Genomic DNA, 23,456 nt, shown 5'->3' on the forward strand with positions numbered 1-23,456 from the left:
TTACTTTCACCGGTATATATTATTCTACGATCACCAGGTACTTTCCGTCTCAAGACGGATATGCAGATGCACGCGCCTACGATTTCTGGCAGATCTCCCGCTCAGACAAACCATCCGTGAAGGCCACATTGCAGACAGATTCCCCTTATGATTACCCCTTTGGAAGACATACATGGACCGTCATAAACGATGTCTGCGGCAGGACCAACGTCACCATTCTGATAACATCTTGCAAAGACGGACAGTTCTCCTGCAATGACGGCGGTTGTGTCGATATTCAGCATCGTTGTAACTTGGAGATCGACTGCCGCGATGAATCGGACGAAATGGACTGCGACTTTCTCACCCTCAACCACTCTTACAATAGCGATAACCCTCCCCCTCGAACCAACGCCTCAAGCCCCGTTTCCGTCAAACTCAGCCTCGACATCTACGCCATCCGGAGCATCGACGTGGGTGAATTCCGGTTCACTTGCGACGTCGAAGTGACAACCGAGTGGTTCGACTCGCGCCTGCAATTCCGACACCTGAACAACGTCAGCACACTCAACTCTCTGAACGGGAAGCAGCGACATCCCTGGATGCCCAAGCTGGAGTTCCTCGGAGACGGACGGACCACGAGCGACGTCAGCGCACGACGAGGTTCCCTGAACGTCCGGCGATATTCGGGGCCTCTGGAGGATAATGACGAAGAGGCCCAGGAGAGTGAGATGTCATTGTGATCTGTTCTCTCTCTCTCTCTCTCTCTCTCTCTCTCTCTTTCCTCTCTCTCTCTCTCTCTCTCTCTCTCTCTCTCTCTCTCTCTCTCTCTCTCTCTCTCTCTCTCTCTCTCTCTCTCTCTCTCTCTCTCTCTCTCTCTCTCTCTCTCTCTCTCTCTCTCTCTCTCTCTCTCTCTCTCTCTCTCTCTCTCTCTCTCTCTCTCTCTCTCTCTCTCTCTCTCTCTCTCTCTCTCTCTCTCTCTCTCTCTCTCTCTCTCTCTCTCTCTCTCTCTCTCTCTCTCTCTCTCTCTCTCTCTCTCTCTCTCTCTCTCTCTCTCTCTCTCTCTCTCTCTCTCTCTCTCTCTCTCTCTCTCTCTCTCTCTCCTCTCTCTCTCTCTCTCTCTCTCTCTCTCTCTCTCTCTCTCTCTCTCTCTCTCTCTCTCTCTCTCTCTCTCTCTCTCTCTCTCTCTCTCTCTCTCTCTCTCTCTCTCTCTCTCTCTCTCTCTCTCTCTCTCTCTCTCTCTCTCTCTCTCTCTCTCTCTCTCTCTCTCTCTCTCTCTCTTTCCTCTCTCTCTCTTTCCTCTCTCTCTCTCTCTCTCTCTCTCTCTCTCTCTCTCTCTCTCTCTCTCTCTCTCTCTCTCTCTCTCTCTCTCTCTCTCTCTCTCTCTCTCTCTCTCTCTCTCTCTCTCTCTCTCTCTCTCTCTCTCTCTCTCTCTCTCTCTCTCTCTCTCCTTGACTGAGAGAAAGAGAAAAGAGAATGAGGTGAGAGTTAGGAAAGATAATAAAGAGGAAAGATGTTGTTGGAAAAGAAAAAGAGGAAGAAAGAGATATAGATATATATCAATTAGTTGTATTACTCTTGTATTCTCTATTTATATATTAATGAATCAGCATATCTCTCTGATGTTATTTCTCTTGCACTAAATTGTCTTCCAGGTGAAGTGTTCCTGGGAAGCGAAAACTCTCTACTACAGGTACAGAAATTGACTGTAGCAACGTCCTGCCAGTTTGACTTGGAAAAATTTCCTTTCGACACCCAGAGGTGTTCTATGGTCAGTTATTACGTCGATTAGAGCAAATGAGTAGATCAATTTCAATGTATCAATGTATTAAATGAAAAAACATAAGAGTCCGCTGTAGCCACCGCTCTAACAGTATATCTATTTTTAAAAATATATATGATAAGTAGACTCAGAAGTCTTCAGTCTTCTAATATCCAGAGCCTTTTGAACAGATTATAAAACTCTCTGACATAACGAAGAACTATGTAAGATTAACAGCGGATGCGGACAACGTAGTCTTCAGTGGTCGCAGGGGGATGCTTCAGTACAAGCTCGTGCACGAGAAGATCGTCGAGAAAGATTTGGTAACGACTTTCTGTTGTAGTTGTAGTATAGCGTGGGATAATTAGTGATTAGAGGACGCCTCTTTTGTTGTTAGTTATTCGCATGAGGAACTACGCAGCCAATTGTGATGTGCTTTTCTCGTTGCTTGTCGATGCAAAGATGCCCTTATATTAGTGTTGGTTGGTTTAATGAAAACATATTCGAAAAATGTAATTATATTATAAACAGTTATATTCACCATCCAGTTAGTTGTAGTATGATCAAATGATTGTCATACTATTCAGTAATCATAATCAACTTGTCCTTCACTACGAACTCACTGACAGCTTTAAGGATGTCTCTGTTATATCCACGCAATTTGAAGTTTAATATCAGTTTAATTAATGTGTGAATAGATGGAAGAAATATTATCTAGATTAATGTTAAGTTAATAACGTAACTCCACTTCTTTCAGGGTGACTACAGCATGGTAGAAGTTCAGCTGTACTTAGAAAACCTTTCTACTTTCTACATCACCTCCACGTACGTGCCCACCCTCATCATCGTCGTGATCGGCTACCTCGTCTTCTTCTTCCCGATAAACAACTTTAACGAGCGAATAATGGTTGGCTTAACTGGCCTGTTGGTGGAGGCGACCTTCTTCTCGCAGGTTCGAGTAGATGCATTTTATTTTATCTATTTTTTATCAGGAACCTCCTGGTAGAAAAGGGTATGAATGAGAATTAATATCTTAAGAGATAGTCATTTTCACGCATACCTTCTACCACATTTAATGCAGTGAACACTGTTCAAGAAACCTTATTCCCATAAGCGACACTATGATGTTGGAAAGGAAGGAAATACTGTGGAAAGAATACGAAAAGTTATCGAAACACCGTGCGCACCACCACATTGTGGACTTCCTAGCAAGCGTACAAAAAAACGGACAAAAAAAAAAAAAAAAAAAAACTGCCCTGTTTCAGTGTCTCGTCATCCGGTCATTCGCCCCAACATCGGAATGTTGAAATACTGAATAGAGAAAGGCCTCCAGAAAGTATCCAAAGATTTTAAATAAAAAAAAATAATAAATAAATAAATAAATAAAAAATGATGCTCCAGAATAATAGCTTAAAGCTCTTCTTGTATTCAGCACTATTTGCTTAGTTCAGAATTTGTTCAAGGAAAAACTGCTAAATAGCAAAATCTATAAAACATGGTTTTTGATTAATACATACAAATGAGTGCATTCTTCTTCATTCTCAGACTGGTAAAGTGCATGTTAGAAGATGACACATGTGTCTTATCTATTGATACTAATAATATCGGGTTTGGTGTGACAGGCTCTTGTGACTGCAGCCAAATCATGGCTGTTTGTTTATTGTGCTTTTAAACTACCTCTTGTATGCAAGAATTGGTTGGGACAACCATGCCAGTGTTGTCCCAACACTGATTTGAACGCTGGTCATCAAAATTGCTAGACGAGAACGTTACCACTGTACCACACAGCACATTGCATCGCAATGTAGGTTATAAGTGTAGCGTAGGTTATAAGGCAAATTTTGTGGCTTACAATCTTCTTTCTTTATAAAATAAATCAGAGCAAAACTTATATGCTTAACTTATCTTCACCTTGATACAGGTGATTTTATAAGTTATTTTCCAAAATGTTAATAAACATAAAAAGATTACAGAAAACTACATTTTCTTGCATCGCGAATATGAAGCAGAACTTTTTATGAAGTTATTTTCAATAACATTATTAACCATAAATGTATAGCTGAAAGGTATGTTCTTTCCTGCAGGTGAATTCCAGTATCCCAAACACATCCTACATGAAGTTAGTTGACATCTGGATGGTGTTCTGTATCCTAATCCTCTTTCAAGTGGTAGTGTCTGTGGTCATAATACATTATTTCCGCGTAAGTTTGTCTACATTCAATCAGCTTGTGTCTTGTTAAAATGGTATTCATTAAATGTAAAATGGTCTGTGTAAAAGGGTTTGCTCAAATAAAATATAAAATGGTTTGTGTATGTTTAAAGTAAAAAAGTGTGTGTGTATAATATGTAAAATAACCTGTGCAAAATGGTTTGTGTATGTAATATGTGAAATGGTCTGTTGCAGGTACTTTGGATAACTATGTGCTGGAGTGCCCTGTTGAATATCATATAAATAGTTACATTAATACGATTCTGATTGAAATACTATTTACGAATTGGATAATAAAATCCATTAAAATTACACCAACAGGATACGAAAACGTGGCCGGTCCATACGAATCTTGCGCTAGTGAACTCTGTGAAGAGGGCTGGAGGAGAACAAGAGCGGAGGAAGAGGACCACGAGTCAGCAAGTGAACAAGATGTGTCAGATCATCACCCCTTTATTCATTGCCGTCTTTTTGGTTGTGTACATTATTCTGGCCACAGCAACGCAGAACTAGATATGTGGATCTGATTATGATGGTGCTGTACATATGGAAAGAGAGAGTGCACACGCACACGCACACATACACAAACACACACACATGATATTCAGATAGTGTAAGCCTGCTATGTCTGTATCATATAACCTTACATGTTTGTCACATACATATCTTCACACATACATATGCATTTACTCATGATCATTGCTTTAGCTGAATGTTCATCTCTTCCATTGGTTTACCTGTTTATTCGTCTCTTCTTGTCACACTCGACATTCCACTATCTTTTAGCACCACCGATTGCCACATGGTAAGCACAAGATTTATACCCATCTTTAGACCACTGTAGGAAATGACAGGCAGGGGGAACGGTACCAGACTGCCAGGCCCCATGCCATAGGTTCACCCCCCCCCACGCACACACATATATACATATAATATACATATATATATATGCATGTGTATTTATACATATATGCCTGTATATATTTATGTATATATATATATGCATGTGTATATATATATATTATATATGTAAAATATACATATTATATATATATTTACATACACATATATATATAAGTATTATAAATGTATATACATATATGTGGGGGTGAACCTATGGCATGGGGCTTGCATGTGTGTGTGTGTGTGTAAAGGCTATTTAGACACCTTTAACATATGGTTTAGCAGGAGTAGTAATAGGGGACGGTTGGCATAACCTCTTTTACTAAGAAGAGTAAGCAAGCACAGATATAGATCACACGATACAAGTCTTGGTAAGGCGTAGTGCTGGGGGTGCGGCCAGCCCAGGGGGGGGGGGCTGCCTTGACCGTACAGGCGCGGGGCAGGAAGTCTCTCTGACATGGGTCATCCTTGGCCTTTTATACCCCGGGAGTGCGCGTGGGGCAGTTATTATTATCTGCCACGCGGCAGCCCGGGTCACGCTTGGGCACGCCAGCGTGCGTGTGTGTGTGTGTGTGTGTGTGTGTGTGTGTGTGTGTGTGTGTGTGTGTGTGTGTGTGTGTGTGTGTGTGTGTGTGTGTGTGTGTGTGTGTGTGCGCGCCTGTGAGCGACAGGTAGCGTGAATGAGAGATGAAAGAGAGACCTCACACAGAGCGGAATGTATGGCAAACATGAAGATTAACGTTCAGTTTAACTACAATGCAATAAATAATGCAATTAATACGAAATAATTTCAACTACCACATTGAATTCAACATTTAATGACATGCGACAGAATGATGCGCTAATGAACGGTTACGTGATAAAATATTCGCAAGCTTTCTCGCAATCAAATCTTTTCGGGGTCAGCAAATCTCCCGAGGTAGCCGTGTTTAGCTGGGCATGCAAACTTCATCGGCGAACGAGCCGGGAGATTCTGCGAATCTCTGATGGACGCTCGTGACATGCCCTACTGGTATCTATCATAAATCGTACGATCGCTTGGGATTTATCCAAAGTAGTGTACCATGGTGGCGTTCGGCTCGCCACAATGCATGTCTATTGTCTCTATGATCTGCCATGCACAGTGGTAACCTATTCTGATTCTGTGAAGAACGGCTTCGGTACCTCTATTGATTACTTCAGAGAGTGCCAGTGGCTTATAACCTGTGGCGTCTGAGTACCATCTGGCCGAGGGTTGTCACCATTGAGAAATGTAACGATGCTAAGCGTAATCCCATATGGCAAACAATTACAACAACCAGTTAATGGGGACAGTGAGTTCTCTCTCAAGCTATTTCACGGAAGTGAGAGAAAGTGAGGTCAGAAGGGTTCCCTGATTAATGACTGTCACACCGAGGTCAGGTCAACACGGGAAATGCGCGATGAGAATAGAAATAAGTGATATTTGTGATAGAATCATGAACACGTTTAATTCGTTGTAGTTGAAAAAATGTAAGTCTCTAATAACGAGAGAAAATAATTAACTACTTAATAAATTAACGATATTCATGTTTGTTGACTACATACCGTGATCACGAAGTAATGCGATCTTAGGTGAAAACGTGTCATTTGCTGTCACTTAGCACTTTTACCCAACAAAACCAACGTGAGAGTGACTGCACATACGGCTTAGTACATTTAAGGGAGGGAAAAGAAATGAAGAGGCACAAAACGTGTACTCGCGTGGTTTTGAAGACATGGTCGATCGTGAAAGCGATGGGTCGAGTTGCGAGCCAAAAGGACGACCCTGCCACCAGACTAAAGGGTTCATTAGAGTGGCTAGCAGGGCGGTAATAGTTGTTTAACGGAGATAACTCTTTGTTGATGAAGAGTACAACACAGTGATGGGAACACACGAGACGAGTCTTAGGGTAAGCGCTGAGTGTGGGGTCGCGTGGTCCTGCCCTCCAGCCCTGAGAGGCTAGACCTGATCACGTTGATTGCTGAGGCACGACTGAGGGGTTAAGCAAGGTCAGATAAACTCGTCATCTAAGCCCTCGTGCTTATGTACACGGTACACACACACACACACACACACACACACACACACACACACACACACACACACACACACACACACACACACACACACACACACACACACACACACACACACACATACACACACGCACACGCACACGCACACACACACGCACACACGCACACGACACATGCACGCACACATGCACGCACACATGCACGCACGCACGCACGCACACGTACACACGCACCCACACGTACGCACGCACCAACGCACACGCACACGCACGCACGCACGCACGCGCACACACACACACACACACACACACACACACACACAACACACACACACGCACACACGCACACGACACATGCACGCACACATGCACGCACGCATGCACGCAGGCACGCACGCACGCACGCACACGTGCGCACGCACCCACACGTACGCACGCACCAACGCACACGCACACGCACACGCACACGCACGCACGCACGCACGCACGCACACACACACTCACACACACACACACACACACACACACACACACACACACACACACACACACACTCAGACACACACACACACACACACACACACACACACACACACACACACACACACATATATATATATATATATATATATATATATATATATATATATTTATTTACATATACCACAGTTAAAATAATATGATAAAGTACATTTATCATATAAATAATATTCTTCAAGGTAAATATGTCACAGAAATTCACAAAGAAGATTACAAGATTTATTGATGAAGTGGAGATAAATTCAACCATCAGTATGCATCATTCCTTCATTACATGATATATTACTGTACTGCTAAACACGTCACTCCTGACAACAAGCAAGAGCATCATGATTAACCTACATTCCCATTTCGTTATGACCAGTAGCCAGGTATGCTGTTCACTGTCATACAATTTATAACAATATGACATGAAGAATAATGCACACATACTTTCATCACCAATTACTTTCAGTGTTACCTTGTCTATTACTATGAAGAGTAATTGAGTTTATCTTCATTCTACCTTAATAAAAGACCAATATCCCAGAAGCAAATTCAGAAAGCAGGCTGTGAAGCAACATATGGCATTTTACTTCCAAACCATTTTAGTGAAACCTAGTGTTGTTAACTATGCCAGCAACACATTTTCAAGACAAAAACAGTTACTGACAAAATTAGCCAATGCCACCATACAAGTATATGACATGTGAGTTTACTTTATTAATTTTTACATACAGATTTTCCCACAAGTACTTAGTCACCAATGAGCCTATTACTAGTACTATATGTTTCACCTGTTTACCATTTAACTTGATTTTCAGAAATATTTTCTTTTATTTTATATTGCTATTAATAATGTCAAAACATTATAATAATTACAATGTCTATACTGACAATAACAGCATTGCTACTGATAGCATTAGTTTAAAAAAAAATGAAAACAGGTACAGTCCTAAGGTCTACTAATTGCCTCATTTGTGGCTAAGCACTTGTGGAGCCACCTATGTGTAGAGACACTTCACAGAAAAATATTACTGTAAATACTACATTTTCCCAGCAGCATTGGCTTACATGAAACACTGGAACCAATATGAAAAATAAATGATGTATTTAAACTAATTTAATAACAATTATCATTTGACCTGGGTGAATTATGTCTTTTTCCTCTTTCTTGGTATTTTTCAAAATATTGGTAGCTATAAAATTAAAGCTACCATATAAGCATGATATTGTAATTTATCCAGCTCATGAAATCATAACTTAACTAAACAAAGAGCCTTTAATTTAAAAAAAAAAAAAAAAATCCTGTTCTTGAATTTACAATTTTCAATTTATTTCTTGTTCTTTAGTTTTCAATTTTCAATTATTTCTTGTTTTCTCATTTATTATTTTAAATTTATTTCTTGTTCTTTAATTTACAATTAACAATTAACTTTTCGTTCCTACACTGGAGATGATCATTTGCTCCAGTACAATGATTACCACCAATTAATATAAAGTATTAGAATTGAACATGGAATAATATAATTTCCAAAACTATGAATATGGTGCAAGGTGATTTTTTTTTCACTGGAGTATGTCACATATCTACATGCATGCATTTTCAGAAAGTAATAATAAATATTTAACCTCCTTAACATACTTGCAGTAATATATCCCCTTGAAAACACTGATTTCTATTGCCCTTCTATGTACAGGTGAAGCTAAGTCATAACTGTGGAGATAAGTTAGGAGAAATCCCCAACTTATTTTGAATGCTTGTATCATTAACTAATATTTTACTGTCCTTACAACCAATGCTGGTAAGATCCCTTAAACTCAATTTTTTCTTTTTCAATAATAATAAATTTCTAACAGAGGGAAGAAGTTATTGAGCAGAGATCTCCAAGAATCCCCTAGAGTTTTATGCTTTCAAATCTGTGATTTTTGTTTCTCAAATGACCACTATATGAAGCTTATGTATTTTTGTTATTATTACAAAATGTTAGCAAGTGCACTGAAAACAGGGAAAAATACCCAAGTACACACCTAGTCTTGCTGTATCCCCATGAATATCAGCATTTGTAGACTGAATAAAACAACTTAAAGTCACTATTTCTGATCTCCTTCTGGTTATAAGTCAATCACCTGTGACCATACCCAAATAGCATATGCATATATTAAAACATTAACATGCATATCACTTCAAACATGACTAGCAACTGTATGTTCTCACCTAGATTCCATACTTACTCAGTTATCAGAACAGTATTATTTGTTTACTCAGATGACTAACAGACACATAACCTATAGCTGTAAATTCAACTAAGATAAATGAACCCTAAAAATTTACATCAGTGATACCTATCACTGGCTTTTAGATCTGCTTTGGATCCACTGATATTTCACCATAAGCTGTGGATGGCACAACATTATCCATTCAAATAAACATTGGCATCAGTAAGAACTTTTACAAGTAGCAAACATGGCAAAACTTATGGCCATGGCTATCAAGGTTATACAGTTATTTCAAGTATAGCCACTGGCATCAATGACTGATTTACACAAACTAGTCATGGCAAAGGTCTGTTCCTGGTGACAATGACATATCCATGCACCCATGACCAGGTATTTGCCACAGCTAAAAATCAAAACTTTGATATGATGTCTATGAAAACTTGTGTGATCAAAAACATTTCCCATACAATGTCCACAAAGGGTGGGGAAAAAATACACTGTATCTGAGACAGGAAAAAACCACAGCCCTTTTTTTCCACATATAACTTATAGTAACATTAACTTTATCCAACACTAAAAGTCACACAAAGTGAACTTTGAAGTGACTCATCCTTAGAACTTTTCTTTAATCAATCACACAACAATGCCCCATTATGAACATCAAAAATTTTATCTGTCCACAACAGTTAATGCCTAATCCTGGATTATAATTAAGTCTGTCTTACTAACTTCACTAAATTTCTGCTATCTCTACCAAAATGGAAGACATTAACTCTAGCTAAATCTGCTATCTAACATTAACTCTTAAATTTATGATACAACAAGAAAACTCTTTACTTCCAAGTATTTACAGGTTTTGATTTACTGTGTAGTATCGGGTGTCCCCAATATCCATTATATACAAAATGGTAGTTTGTTATGCACTACTTATATTGAAGGGAAATCTTTTATGGAATATACTTTTTTCACAAAAAAAGTATGTAGAAATCTTTTCTTATGGGTCTCAAATCATTCTAATATTGCTTAACCACCAAATTTAGTGTTTTTTACCTATTAGCATACATTGGCAAAAATCTTTAAAATTTTAATTACTACATTTCATTCCATATATTCCATAGTTAATCTTTACATTCAGTTTTTTTGCTTTTATTCTTATTATTATTTTGTTATTTTGGATTATTCTGACTGCTAAGTATGTAACTTTGGCTTTTGTTTCTTTTTTCTTTATTTCTCTTCACACAAGATACCAGGAGCACATTATTTACTATGGCAAAAGGTATGGTCCTTGGCGACAAGGATGATCATTGGAATAAGAAAGCAAATTTTTTATGGCTTAGTCTCTGAGCAAAATTCAAAACTGATAAAAAATTACAATGCTTCTTTGGTAAGTTTTACTTCTTTATCTTAAAATATTTATTTTTTTCTGTTTCAACTCTGCAAACCTTGACCCAATTATCTATCTGCAAACTTGGAACTATACTCAGCCCCAGAGGAACTGTATTATAAGGAAGAATAATCATCTTTATCTTTAACTCTCTAATATAAGAACTGTAGCATTTCTTACCTCTAGATACCTAATGTATCAAAATAAAAATGAAAGCAATATTAGGCATCCATAATATTCACAATGGTAACATAAGCTAACTTCTCAACATTAAATTTATTGTCACAAGTACCAACTGGTATGCTGCCTTGCCCTCAGCATTATTCATAAATCATGACTGTCTACCACAAAACGAATCAGAATGCGCTTGTTGGCATTTTTAGTTCAGACAATCAACAAGTGATTAGAATGAAAGATGGTCAGCATGTGAATACAACAGTTTGTGTGTCCATGTATATTTAGCATTTATTTATTATCAACATTTTCTGTGAGGATGTGTTTAATACCTATGTTACTTTCTGTGATGCTAACAGTTTCAGTGAAAACACATAACTTGTAGTAGTTTTGTGCACTTGTATTATTTTTTATTGTAGTAGCTTATGTGTGCCTGTGTCTGATTTGCTTCTGATTGTAATGTGTACACGTATGTTTGTTTGTTTCTTCCATATTTCAGAAGTTAAGTGTGGGACTTTTATCATACTTTATTGTATGGTGCTGTAGATATTGAAAGTCAGAAGTCTCATAGCAATTACTTGCTGATGCATTTGACATATTAGGACTTTGCTGTAAGAGTAAAATTAAAGTGCATTCCACCTATTTTGTGGCAGAAAGTTATAATTCATACAGTGCAGATATATCATCACTTAAAACAGAGAACTATAAATGCATAGTTTTTATAGATTTTCACTTATGTATAATGTTCTTATGTATGTATAAACATGCCTGTAATGGTTTATGTATCCATGTATGTCTGTATGTATGTCTCTGTGTAAGCATGTGCATATTTATGTGTGTATAAATATATGCTTATTTGTGTATGCATCTACATATATCAATGTGTGTGTGTATGTGAGTGTGTGTGTGTGTGTGTGTGTGTGTGTGTGTGTGTGTGTGTGTGTGTGTGTGTGTGTGTGTGTGTGTGTGTGTGTGTGTGTGTGTGTGTGTGCATGCGTGTGTGTATGTGTGTATGTGTATGTGTATGTGTATGTGTATGTGTATGTGTGTATGTGTATGTGTATGTGTATGTGTGCATGTGTGTATGTGTGTATGTGTGTATTTGTGCATGTGTGCGTGTGTGTGTGTGCATGTGTGTGTATGCATGTATGTGTGTGTGTGTGTGTGTGTGTGTGTGTGTGTGTGTGTGTGTATGTTTGTGTGCATGCATGTGTGTATGTGTGCGCATGTGTGTGCGTGCGTGCGTGCGTGTGTGTGTGCTCGTGTGCATGTGTGTGTGTGTGTTTGTGTGTGTGTTTGTGTGTGTGTTTGTATGTGTGTGCATGTGCATGTGCATGTGCGTGTGCGTGTGCGTGTGCGTGTGCATGTGCGTGTGCATGTGTGTGTGTGTGTGTGTGTAAATATATTCTATAAACACTTGCAGTTCTCATATTACTTTTGGCACAGAGGTGGATGTCAAAAGTTAAGTATGACCTGTATTTCATAGGTAGAAGTATAGGGTCAGAAAGAAGTTAAGCACACAATTGTATGTCTGTGAGTCTGCAATGTTTTTACATCATGTACTTTTATCATAATTTTGGTGACATTACAGCATCTTAATGGGAAGTCACACCATTAATATATTTTAAGCTATTCACCGATAAGAATTTAAAAAAGGACAGTATTGCTGTTATTGTCAAGAAAAATAGAAAGTAACCTGGCAACTTTTATTTTTTCTATCAGCTGTGCCTGTAGACTCCAGCTGGAACTCCCACCATCTCTAATGGATACCTTGTGCATTTTTCAAATCCACCTAAAGCTTACAGAGCGGTAAAGGTATGACTAGTATTATGTATGAGTGTAGTGTAGTGAGTAAAAGTTTGAACATGAGAGTTGGTGTGAGTGAGTGTGTGTGGGGGTAAGTATGGGTGTATGTGTAGGGGAGAGAAAAGCATGGATGTGAGTATGAGTGTAGGTGTGGGTGTGGGTGTGGTTGTAGGTGTGGTTGTAGGTGTGGTTGTAGGTGTGGTTGTGTGGGTGTGGTTTTAGGTGTGGGTATGGGTGGGGGTGTGGTTCTAGGTGTGGTAGGTGTGGGTGTGAATGTGGGTGGGTGTGGATGTGGGTGTGTGTGGATGTGGGTGTGTGTGGATGTGGGTGTGTGTGGATGTGGGTGTGAGTGTGGATGTGGGTGTGAGTGTGGATGTGGGTGTGAGTGTGGATGTGGGTGAGTGTGGGTGTGGATGTGAGTGTGGATGTGGGTGAGTGTGGATGTGGATGTGAGTGTGGATGTGGGTGTGAGTGTGGATGTGGGTGTGTATGGATGTATGGATGTGAGTGTGGATGAGGGTGTGAGTGTGGATGTGGATGTGAGTGTGGGTATGGATGTGAATGTGGGTGTGGATGTGAATGTGGGTGTGGATGTGAGTGTGGATGTGGGTGTGAGTGTGGATGTGAGTGTGGGTGTGGATGTGAGTGTGGATGTAAGTGTGGGTGCGGATGTAAGTGTGGGTGCAGATATGGGTTTGGATGTGGGTGTGAGTGTGGATGTGGGTGAGTATGGATGTGGGTGTGAGTGTGGATGTGGGTGTGAGTATGGATGTGAGTGAGTATGGATATGAGTGGATGTGGGTGTGAGTGTGGATGTGAGTGTGGATGTGAGTTTGTGTGGATGTGGGTGTGAGTGTGGGTATGGATGTGAGTGTGTGGATGTGAGTGTGAGTGTGGATGTGGGTGTGAGTGTGGATGTGGGTGTGAATATGGATGTGGGTGTGAGTGTCGATATGAGTGGATGTGGGTGTGAGTGTGGATGTGGGTGAGTGTGGATGTGGGTGTGGGTGTGAGTGTGGGTATGAGTGTGGGTGTGAGTGTGGGTCTGAATGTGGGTGTGAGTGGGTGAGTGGATGTGGGTGTGAGTGGGTGAGTGGATGTGGGTGTGAGTGGGTGAGTGGATGTGGGTGTGAGTGGGTGTGGATGTGAGTGTGGATGTGAGTGTGGGTGTGGATGTGAGTGGATGTGGATGTGAGTGTGGATGTGGGTGTGAGTATAGATGTGGGTGTGAGTAGATGTGGGTGTGGATGTGTGGGTATGGATGTGAGTGTGGATGTGGGTATGAGTGTGGGTGTGAGTGTGGATGTGGGTGTGAGTGTGGATGTGGATATGAGTGCAGATGTGGGTATGAGTGTGGATGTGGGTGTGTGGGTGAGTGTGGATGTGGGTGTGGATGTGAGTGTGGATGTGGGTGTGAGTGTGGATGTGGGTGTGAGTGTAGGTGTGGATGTGAGTGTGGATGTAGGTGTGTGTGGATGTAGGTGTGAGTATGGATGTAGGTGTGAGTGTGGATGTAGGTGTGAGTGTGGATGTAGGTGTGAGTGTGGATGTAGGTGTGAGTGTGGATGTAGATGTGAGTGTGGATGTGGATATGGGTGTGAGTGGATGTGGGTGAGTGTGGATATGAGTGTGAGTGTGGATGTGGGTGTGGGTGTGTCTCTTCCACTTTCATAACATTGGATATTGTCTATTTTAAGAGACTGAAAAATGATTGGCAGCCATGTGCCACCATGATAAATTACTAATATATAAAAAATCATAGAATAAGTAAACTACAACCCTTTCCAGTCTAAAAGGCCAGTTTATCCAGGCATAACATGACATCAAGTAATTATTCTCAAAAATCCACCAAAAAAAATTGCTGCACAGTGGATAATTCAATAATGAAGTAAAAAATATATGTACACTACATATGAAAAGACAGAAATTATGAAAAGCAATAAAAGACTTGATGAAATCTAAATAAAAATATATTACCCATTTCAGAAACATATACATCCTTAAATAAAATAACAGAGTGCATATCATATATATACCACCCACACACACACAGACAATATCATACATGATTAGTAAATGATACATTGTACAATTCAATGTGTAACAGTGTATCTTTGAAATGGGACATTAATAGGTGTCCACTGTCCATTGAAATGCATCTAATATTGCTAATAATGTTTTTTGGCAATAAATATAACCATTTCTTATTTAAAATAATCTGATATCTGGTTTATTTTTCATTTCATCTAAAATATTTTATCAAATCAAGCTATAATTGAAGTGGTTATTTAGTTTTCAAAAACATACAATCAATGTTTATTTCAATCCAAACATTAGCTCCTCCTCCTCAAGCATTTTCTCAGTTCAAAAACAGGAAAACAAATATCTAGCCAAGGTTCTATTATGAACAGTTTGCTTTTCTTAAAGGAGATTGATCAGAATAGTAATAATAAAAAAGGATAACATGAAATCATACCTTCTTTGTTGATCAAACAAAATTCTTAATGACCTGCTAAAGACTACAACAACAGCAGGAAGTGAAATCTATATATACACAAGTGACTAACTACTGACGATGGCAATATAATACAGATACAAAATCTGGAATCTTTTTAGGAATGGCCAAATGCCACTATTATGTCCAACAAGTAATATCCAAGCTGCTTGAAAATCATCATGAATAAACACAGCCCCAATACTGGTACCATCTATCTTTCAGGATGCGAGTACCTAGTGGCATCTCCAAGAGTTGGCTCGAGTCATAGTGGCACTGGTGCTCAGGTGGTGAAATTAGCTCCTTAGCAAGATGGTTCTGTCGATACCAACAGCTTAAGGAAATGTGAGAGCAGAGGCTGAAATATCAGCCAGATGCAGGTTCCATAATATTGATATGGCAAGCATATCTTTAGTATTTATTAATACCGAAGAGACGCACCATGTGGAACTGCGGCAACTTGGGGATGAGCACGAGAAGCAGTGTGGCAAAGTTGATTGCAAAGTGGTTAAACTCATACTTTGTGTAGAAGCTTGTCAGAAGAAACCTGTTGAAGATAACACACACTAGTTATTTATGTGTTCTTAATAATAACTTAAGCTGTTTAAGTAAATGATTCATGAAGTATCATAATATAATTCTTACATAGTACATTATCTTTATATCAATTCTATTTTCCTCCAAACTTGAGAGATCACCTAGACGAAGAAGAAGAACAAGAAAATTGTTGAAATTTTACATCCAACTGAAAAAAGTATACCCATTTGTAATTCTGAAGCAAGAAGAAGAAAAGATGAGGAATAATACAACAGAGAAAAGAAGAAGAAAATTGTTAACATTTATTCATCCAACTGAATAATGTATAACATTTGTAATTCTGATGCAGATTTATAAATGAGGAACTTAGCATGAGAAGGCCCTAAGCATCACTTTGGGAATAAGTTATCCCTCAGCAAGTTTAGACTTAATGCTAGTTGACAGCCTGTAACAGTCAAACTAATATCTCTAGCAACCTCTTATTAACCCAATGCTGACTACAGGTATGTTGCATACACCGCCTCTCAGACTGTGGACAGAAGAGACTGAATTGTCTGAACTGAGAGGCTAAAGTGATTCAGCAACTTTTCACATCCATCCTTTACACAAATCATGTGTGATGGTTTTTTTACCATTTAAAAGGAAAAAGTCACTGAAAGAGTCTAACATTTGTTTCTTTGTCAGGAGGTCATCACAGGGTGAGTAGAAATCACATAATTGGGGGGGGGGGGATTGGGTCGGGGGGTCGAAAAGGAGTTATGCCCTGTTTCAGATTCGTATACTATTATAGAAATACCCACGTGAATATGAACTCCCGCGAAGAAAATTAGGTGGTCAAACGAGGGCCTAACCCCAGACAACTATTTCGCTGATCAGCGAATTTCACAGTGGGTTAGTAGCCCATGATACTCTCCGAAGGGACATTTCAACTGAGATGAGGATTTTTCCTCATCTCAGTTGAAAGGTGACCAGGAACCATGAGTAGTAAGTATTAGCTTTCTTCTAACTCTCCCTTCCTCTCGTTGTTCACCCTGTTTGCTTATGGGTGATTACGTAAGAGCATATTTATATTTACCCCACACCCCCTTATCTTCCATACCTCCCATTTTCAGTCGGGGGGGGGGGGGGGGGGGGGGGGTAAAAAAAAAAAAGAAAATGGGACAACCGAGGTGGAGGGTAATATGAGGAATAAAAGGACTCCTGATGGCAGAATAACGCGTTTGGAAGTGCGTGAATGTGATATTACGTTATCTTATGGTCACGTGAACCGTAGAGTTACGGCGCAGGATGACTTCAGTGCTATATTATATTGTATTTTGTGACGCTGTGCAATAACTATTGATCCGATCTGAATGAAATATAGAACAAAAGATAGAGCAATGGTTGGGCTTTCTCTTTTGTAAAAAGTAGCCAGTAAACAAGTGAAAAAAATATGGAAAATTAAAAGAAAATTATCAAAAGTTTGAAGGTTGATTACTTGTAAAGTTTTTTTTTTCATATTTCAGACTTCTCACGGCTTACAGTTTTTGTCCGAACTCAAAATGCCTTTTCCCCTAAACAGAACGTCAGTATGTGCATAGAACTACATATCGTTTTTTTTTAAATTCAAAATAATTTTTTTAACAAATTTTTAACTATTTTTTTCTCTCTTTTTTTTTTCAGTTATGTAACATGCGATAATTTTGAAACGAATTAATGAAATTCCAAATTGGAATTCGTTGTTTTGTTTATATGACCTTGAGGTTTTCTCAGCAAAAGTGATATAGAAAATTAAGTTATAACTCTGGGATGTGAGAAGAGAAGGCTAGAGTTAACTTGACTTAAAAAATTGATTTTTCGTTGCGCCTATGATTCCCTTCTGTCAAATTAAATAAAATTCAGTATAAAGATGCGTAATAAAGCACTTTTACATCCTACCAAATTTCATTAAAATTTGTAAGACCATTTTCTATTTTTCAACAAAAGAGTGAAAATCGGCATTTTCTCAGGGACGGTCCCCTTAATAGCATATAAGATGCTCTCTGTGATAACTCATGATTTCTTCAGCAGTGATGTGACTACAGTGGGCATAAGTTACACCTCCCTTATGAGCTTAAGGAGCAGAGCAGGATATGGAGATCAGAGATATCCATACTTCCACTATAGCTAGTTTATCCCTACTGTAGCAGAACTTTTGTGAGACACATTTGAACTTAGCACAGCTCAAGTTATTGCTTACACTACATGGAGTTGAATAACAACCAAAATGTACTTAAATGAGCTGATAACCTGTTTTGCTTAACCCACATCTGTTAAAATGTGAAGCAAATAACCAGTAGAAGTAATCAGGAAAGTCAACATTTAAGATTCCAATATCTTTTTGGACGGATTTTTTAAAAGTTTTTAAAAATACAACTACTAATCAGAAGTGAAACTAATACACCCAAAATGTAAAATTAAGAAATTACATAACACTCACAAGACAATAGGAATAATGGTGATAAATTTACGGGTAGTGGTGAACTGTTGCCCATAGTCAATCTGTTCCCAAGCAGTCATGAGCCGGGCCTTCCCCTGATCCAGCAGCTGCCAAGGGGTGCCCTTTATCTGATGCAGGAACAGGTAGTTGGCCTGTAACATGTCATATTCAATTATTTTTGTATATAACATGTAATAATGATGAAGAAAAAGAGCAATGCAAGTATATATATATATATATATATATATATATATATATATATATATATATATATATATATATATATATATATATATATATATATATATATATATATATATGTAACTACATACATGTCTGAGTACATATATCTATTTCTATATGCATGTATGCATGTTACTCTTACTTTTGACAAATTAATATCATTCTGAAATCACTAACATGCAGACATTCAAAAAGATACTTAACTTCTACGAAAAGTATAGGCTTCTACAAATGCAGGCTATCCATTCTATCCTGAAATGAGACACTCACCAGGTTATGTATGACATTGGTAAGAGTCCATGCCGTGGGTATCGACAGAATGGGTATGGAGAGGAGGAAGAGATGCAGAGCTAGCACTCCAGCAAGGTAGGAGAGCCATGCTCCACGGCTGCTGTGCCATGACGAGTTGGGGTTGACCTCTCCGTGACCACCTGACAACATCTTTGCTTCACACCTTTCACCTGTAACAGGATGATTTACTGAATGCACTTCTTTTAGCAACATAAAAAAGAACATACTTAACCCTTTAATGACGGGTGAATTTTTCTTTTTTTTAATCTCTACGCTTTGGAGATAAATGGCAATGCACCAACTTTGAGAGCGGGAGTTAGGTACATCAAGCCGAACCCCCAGCTCGTAGCGCTTTGGCACATCGCCACAGCATACAGCTGCACTTGTTATGACACCTCAGTGCATGACCCATCAGGAAGGGGTTAAAAGAGGCCACATCAAAAAATAATATGATTATGTACTTACAGCACTCAAGCAAAGGCTAATCTGCACTAAACCACAGACATTCTGGGATTTTTTTTTGTAAATATGGGAAGTCCATAACTGTAGTAACCAAATCCCACAACTGTTTTCTAGGATCAACATCACGACGTCACGAGGCATTCTGGCAAGCAAAGCTAAAAGAAGATAAAGTAGCGTTTGCATTGCTTCAACAAAATGCAATATACTTTATATTTGGTTGTTCTTCAATCAAAAGTTTCTATACGTGCAATTTGTTGATGGATATGTTATAGAAGAAAGGTTTCGGAAGTAGTCAATCTATTGATTCTATATCCCATTATTATATGGTGCTTTGCATATCAACATCCATAACCTTCCCGATTCTGGCTCAAGAATATGGAAGGAGAAAGGAAATGCTTTTTTCATTTTTATGACTATCACGATTATTGCCAACATTGTTCTACTGATAATAATAATCACAATAATAATATTGTTACAAATAATGATAATATTTAATATAAAACTTTTTTTCAAGTTCAAAAGGATGGGGAAAACTGGCAAAGTAAGGTAGGCCTTGTAACTGACTTAGCATCTAAATGCTTGTAGAGCCACATATGTGTAAAAAAAAAAAAAATAAAAATAAATAAATAAATATATAAAGAAAACAATATAAAATATAAAATATTTAAGTGGTCAATGCATATCTATCCATTAAATTTTGGTCTTCTTTTTTGCTTGTATCCTGCATTTTCTATATATTCATCTAATTATATATACTTTACCAACCCTATGTTTCTAAATGCCTATCCATAGCACGATTTCTGCAATACTACAAGCAAACACTGTCAACCATGGGTGAAAGAAGAATCCCTTTATGGATATCATAAATCTTGATAGCCTATAACAAAAGGAAAAATTCTGATGCAGTACCTGTCAACAACAAAAAATATATACAAGTCTATCAACATTAAATACCTACCACTATGTTTAAAAAAAAATACTCATTATTAGACATTCTAGCCCTCGAAAATTATATTCTTTGGCTGATAAAATCATTGTGAACACTAAAACAAATATTATTTGTCAATGGCACTCTGTCTATAAAAATAATAACTTGACAAATCGTCAAAATGAATATATCAATTAACAAGAAGAGTTTCGTCGCCAAAAAGAAAGTATTTATTAGACAAAGAATGACTGCCAACCAAATATTTATCACAGAACAATGTCTCTGACAACATAAAAATACCTATCATATGCCAAACACAGGCTTGTCAACATGAAAATACTTGTCATTTGACAAACACAATCTCTGTCAACAAAAGATAAATCAATTATCTGTCAACAAAAAAAGTCGATGAAAGGTGTCAAAATCTGTCTCCCTCTTAGTCACCAAGGCATGTTTTATAAGAGGAATAAGGCGTTTCTCACACTCTGGCAAGGGAAGAACGGAACGCAGATCGCCCCGGTGTTCAACTCCTGCCAAGCGCGCTGGTGGACGGTCCCGAAACTGCAGCGAAGGCAGAAAAGGAGAGAAAACAGGGAGACGAACGCAGTGATTTCCCTTTCTTGGGGACAAGAAAGGCGAGATTATAGATGATTGATATATACAACGTTGTTGGGTCAAGATAAGGATTTGGATCCTCTTTGTTCACTTCGTATTGAGGACGTGGAGGACATTTTCTTGAATGTTTCTAAAATGTAAGGTGCTTTTGAAGATAAGGAAGTGTTTTTGAATTGAAGTATGAACTTAGGGTTATTGCCATGAACAGATGCATTGGTATCATTGCAGAATTGACGCACTAAACCTTGATTCATTTATTGACAAGTATAAGGGTTTGGATCGCCCTCGGTCCCCCTCTCCTTGGCCTTATTCCTCACACATGCCAATTGAAAACATCAAGTTGTCGTTAGTCATTCTTGTGAATTATGCTTCATTCGCCTCTGATTCTCGCCATACTTGCTTGAAATATTTCCCTTGGCACCCGGGCAAGGCACACGAGGAGCAGCGAGGCATATTGAGGAAGACATACACACGGAATGTCCCCGTTTGTTCGATCGCCGTGACGAACATGCGATGCAGATTTAATTTTTGAATCGCGCCGGACATATATAAATATCTCGGTTAGGCGGGGATCGACGCAGCTAATTCCGGCCGGCGTGTGACCCGAACAAGTGTAGGGCAGGGGGATCATTCGCCAGGGATTCGGAGGCTGACCACTCGGCGAAGTCCCGCAGGAGCGGAATCGGACGCGGCGTTCGAGACCCGCACGGACCCTGCATCTTCCTTCCTCCTTCGCCTCGTCCTTCGTCTGCGCCCGATTTCGCCTCCAGACATGACCTGGCGGGGAGCCTTCGCGGGCAGGACGTGCAGATGACCTGGGTGGCGATCGTAGTACGTTCGAGTCGCGGCCAGAGTCCCCAAAGAGACTGTTATGAGGACGTAGAGGAGGATGATGTCTTCCCCGAGGGCGCCGCCAGCCTTTGTGAGCAGTGAGAGCGTTTCAAACGGACAGAGAAAAAGGCTTTCCTCGGGCTCGCCGGACCGCCCGCACCTGCAGAAGAAGGTCTGCCGACAGAGTGACATCATGGAGAGTCAGAAGGTGGCCAACTTCTCCTCCGTGGCCGCGCCCAACGGCGTCAGCAAGCAGCCCTCGGGCCTCGGCAAGAAGCAGGGCGCCGAGAAGAAGGTGCTCGCCATCAAGAACTTCAAAGGTAATGCTCTGCCTCGGCTGTGGTTCGGGGGCAAGGCAGGGTGCTCTCTCGCCCTTGCAAGGAATCTAGGGGGCCTCGCCTCGCTGCCTGCCTCTGGCATGGGGTACGGCGGCTGAGGGAGTTCTTTTTCCTCTTTCCGCTCCCTTTTTTACTTTTTCTTTCCATTTTGCTCATGCTTTTACCCCCCTTTTGCTCATTATTAAGAACTGCAAAGGAATTCTCTCGCCTCGTCTGCTGTCATTCCATTTCACTGTTATCATCTGTTGCCACCAGAGTGCCTGCTTGCGTGCCTTTGCCACAGTCGCCAAGCGGCATGTTAGGGTAGAGTAGGGTTAGCACCCACAATGTTGCAGACAATTGTCATCCTTAGTGCCAGAAGCAGTATTTTCATGTCGTATAGAGGTCACCTTGTTATGTAATTCAATCAATAGTATAAAAGTAGGTTTTATTAAATAATGGTGATAGTGTCATGGGAAAGAGTGTATGAAATTGATATAATATGCTATTCTACTGACAATTTGCCAAAAAATGAAAATTGGAAAGAGAAACTATCGTTGCGGAACACAAATCAAGGTGCGTTTTGATGGCAATAACATCTGGATTTGACTTGTTCTTTGACGTGTTTGGAAAGAGTTTGTTGTAGTGTTTTGCAGGTGTTTGTTGATCTTCAAAAATTTTCTGTGAAGTACTGATTTGGTTACAGGAAGTCCATACTTGCTGAAATACAAACATACATGAATAGTTCCAGTTGTCCATATTTGTGTATCAAACAAATGCACCATGGGTTTCATGACTGAATTTACTTCTCAAAATCAAATTTGCTGCCACAATGGTGGCAATGAATGGTGCTGTTATCTTTTGATGGAATACACACAATCCCAAGGCGATCACCACAGTCTACTCACCTTGGACATGCTCAGGCAAAGACCAACAATTTTCTTTTATGTATATTTTGGCAAGAAAGACCAGGACTGGTTCCTGATTGGATAATGTCTCAAAGGAAGTTGTACAACCTCCGTCTTGCTGGAATATATGGGCTAATATTTATTGGCCTTTTACTGGCCTGTTATCAGATGTGAAGATCATGGTAGTCCCTTGTTGCAGGCATATTAGTCAGTGTTACCTAAGATTTTAGACCATCCATCACAGATCACAGCAAGTTTCAAGTAGATTTAAAGAATGCCTAGGAAACCTTTACAAGTTTATTCTTAATATCTTCAATATTTTATTTAGTATTTTTTGTGGGAAGGGATAGAAGGTGTTGCATTATATATATGTATGTATA

General features: G+C 39.4%; 2 protein-coding genes across 2 annotated transcripts in view; one reads left to right on the plus strand and one right to left on the minus strand.

Annotated features, from left to right (window-relative positions):
- Positions 1-14,944: 14,944 nt before the first annotated feature.
- LOC125048032 (ORM1-like protein 2) lies at positions 14,945-21,051 on the minus strand. The gene is made up of 4 exons (XM_047646619.1): positions 20,888-21,051; positions 18,995-19,185; positions 18,482-18,633; positions 14,945-16,033 (listed from the first exon to the last, which is right to left on the minus strand). The coding sequence occupies exons 2-4, from the start codon at positions 19,163-19,165 to the stop codon at positions 15,898-15,900; spliced, it is 459 nt and encodes a 152-aa protein (XP_047502575.1). The 5' UTR covers positions 19,166-19,185; positions 20,888-21,051; the 3' UTR covers positions 14,945-15,897.
- Positions 21,052-21,336: 285 nt separating this feature from the next.
- Positions 21,337-23,456, plus strand: part of LOC125048031 (cullin-4A-like) — a 36,288-nt gene continuing 34,168 nt past the window's right edge. Inside the window, exon 1 of the mRNA XM_047646618.1 lies at positions 21,337-22,171. Within this exon, the coding sequence (XP_047502574.1) occupies positions 21,910-22,171 (262 nt within the window). The 5' untranslated portion in view covers positions 21,337-21,909. The remainder of the gene's footprint in view (positions 22,172-23,456) is intronic.

The sequence above is a fragment of the Penaeus chinensis genome, chromosome 42 (genome assembly GCF_019202785.1).
Source record: "Penaeus chinensis breed Huanghai No. 1 chromosome 42, ASM1920278v2, whole genome shotgun sequence".
NCBI classification, from domain to species: domain Eukaryota; kingdom Metazoa; phylum Arthropoda; class Malacostraca; order Decapoda; family Penaeidae; genus Penaeus; species Penaeus chinensis.

Excerpts from the sequence above, each read along its gene's own strand:
- LOC125048032 (XM_047646619.1), bottom strand. The coding sequence starts at position 19,165 with ATGTTGTCAGGTGGTCACGGAGAGGTCAACCCCAACTCGTCATGGCAC. Across the intron at positions 18,634-18,994 it reads CCAATGTCATACATAACCTG|GCCAACTACCTGTTCCTGCA; the intron begins GTGAGTGTCTCA and ends GACATGTTACAG. Across the intron at positions 16,034-18,481 it reads ACCATTATTCCTATTGTCTT|GTTTCTTCTGACAAGCTTCT; the intron begins GTGAGTGTTATG and ends TATCTTCAACAG.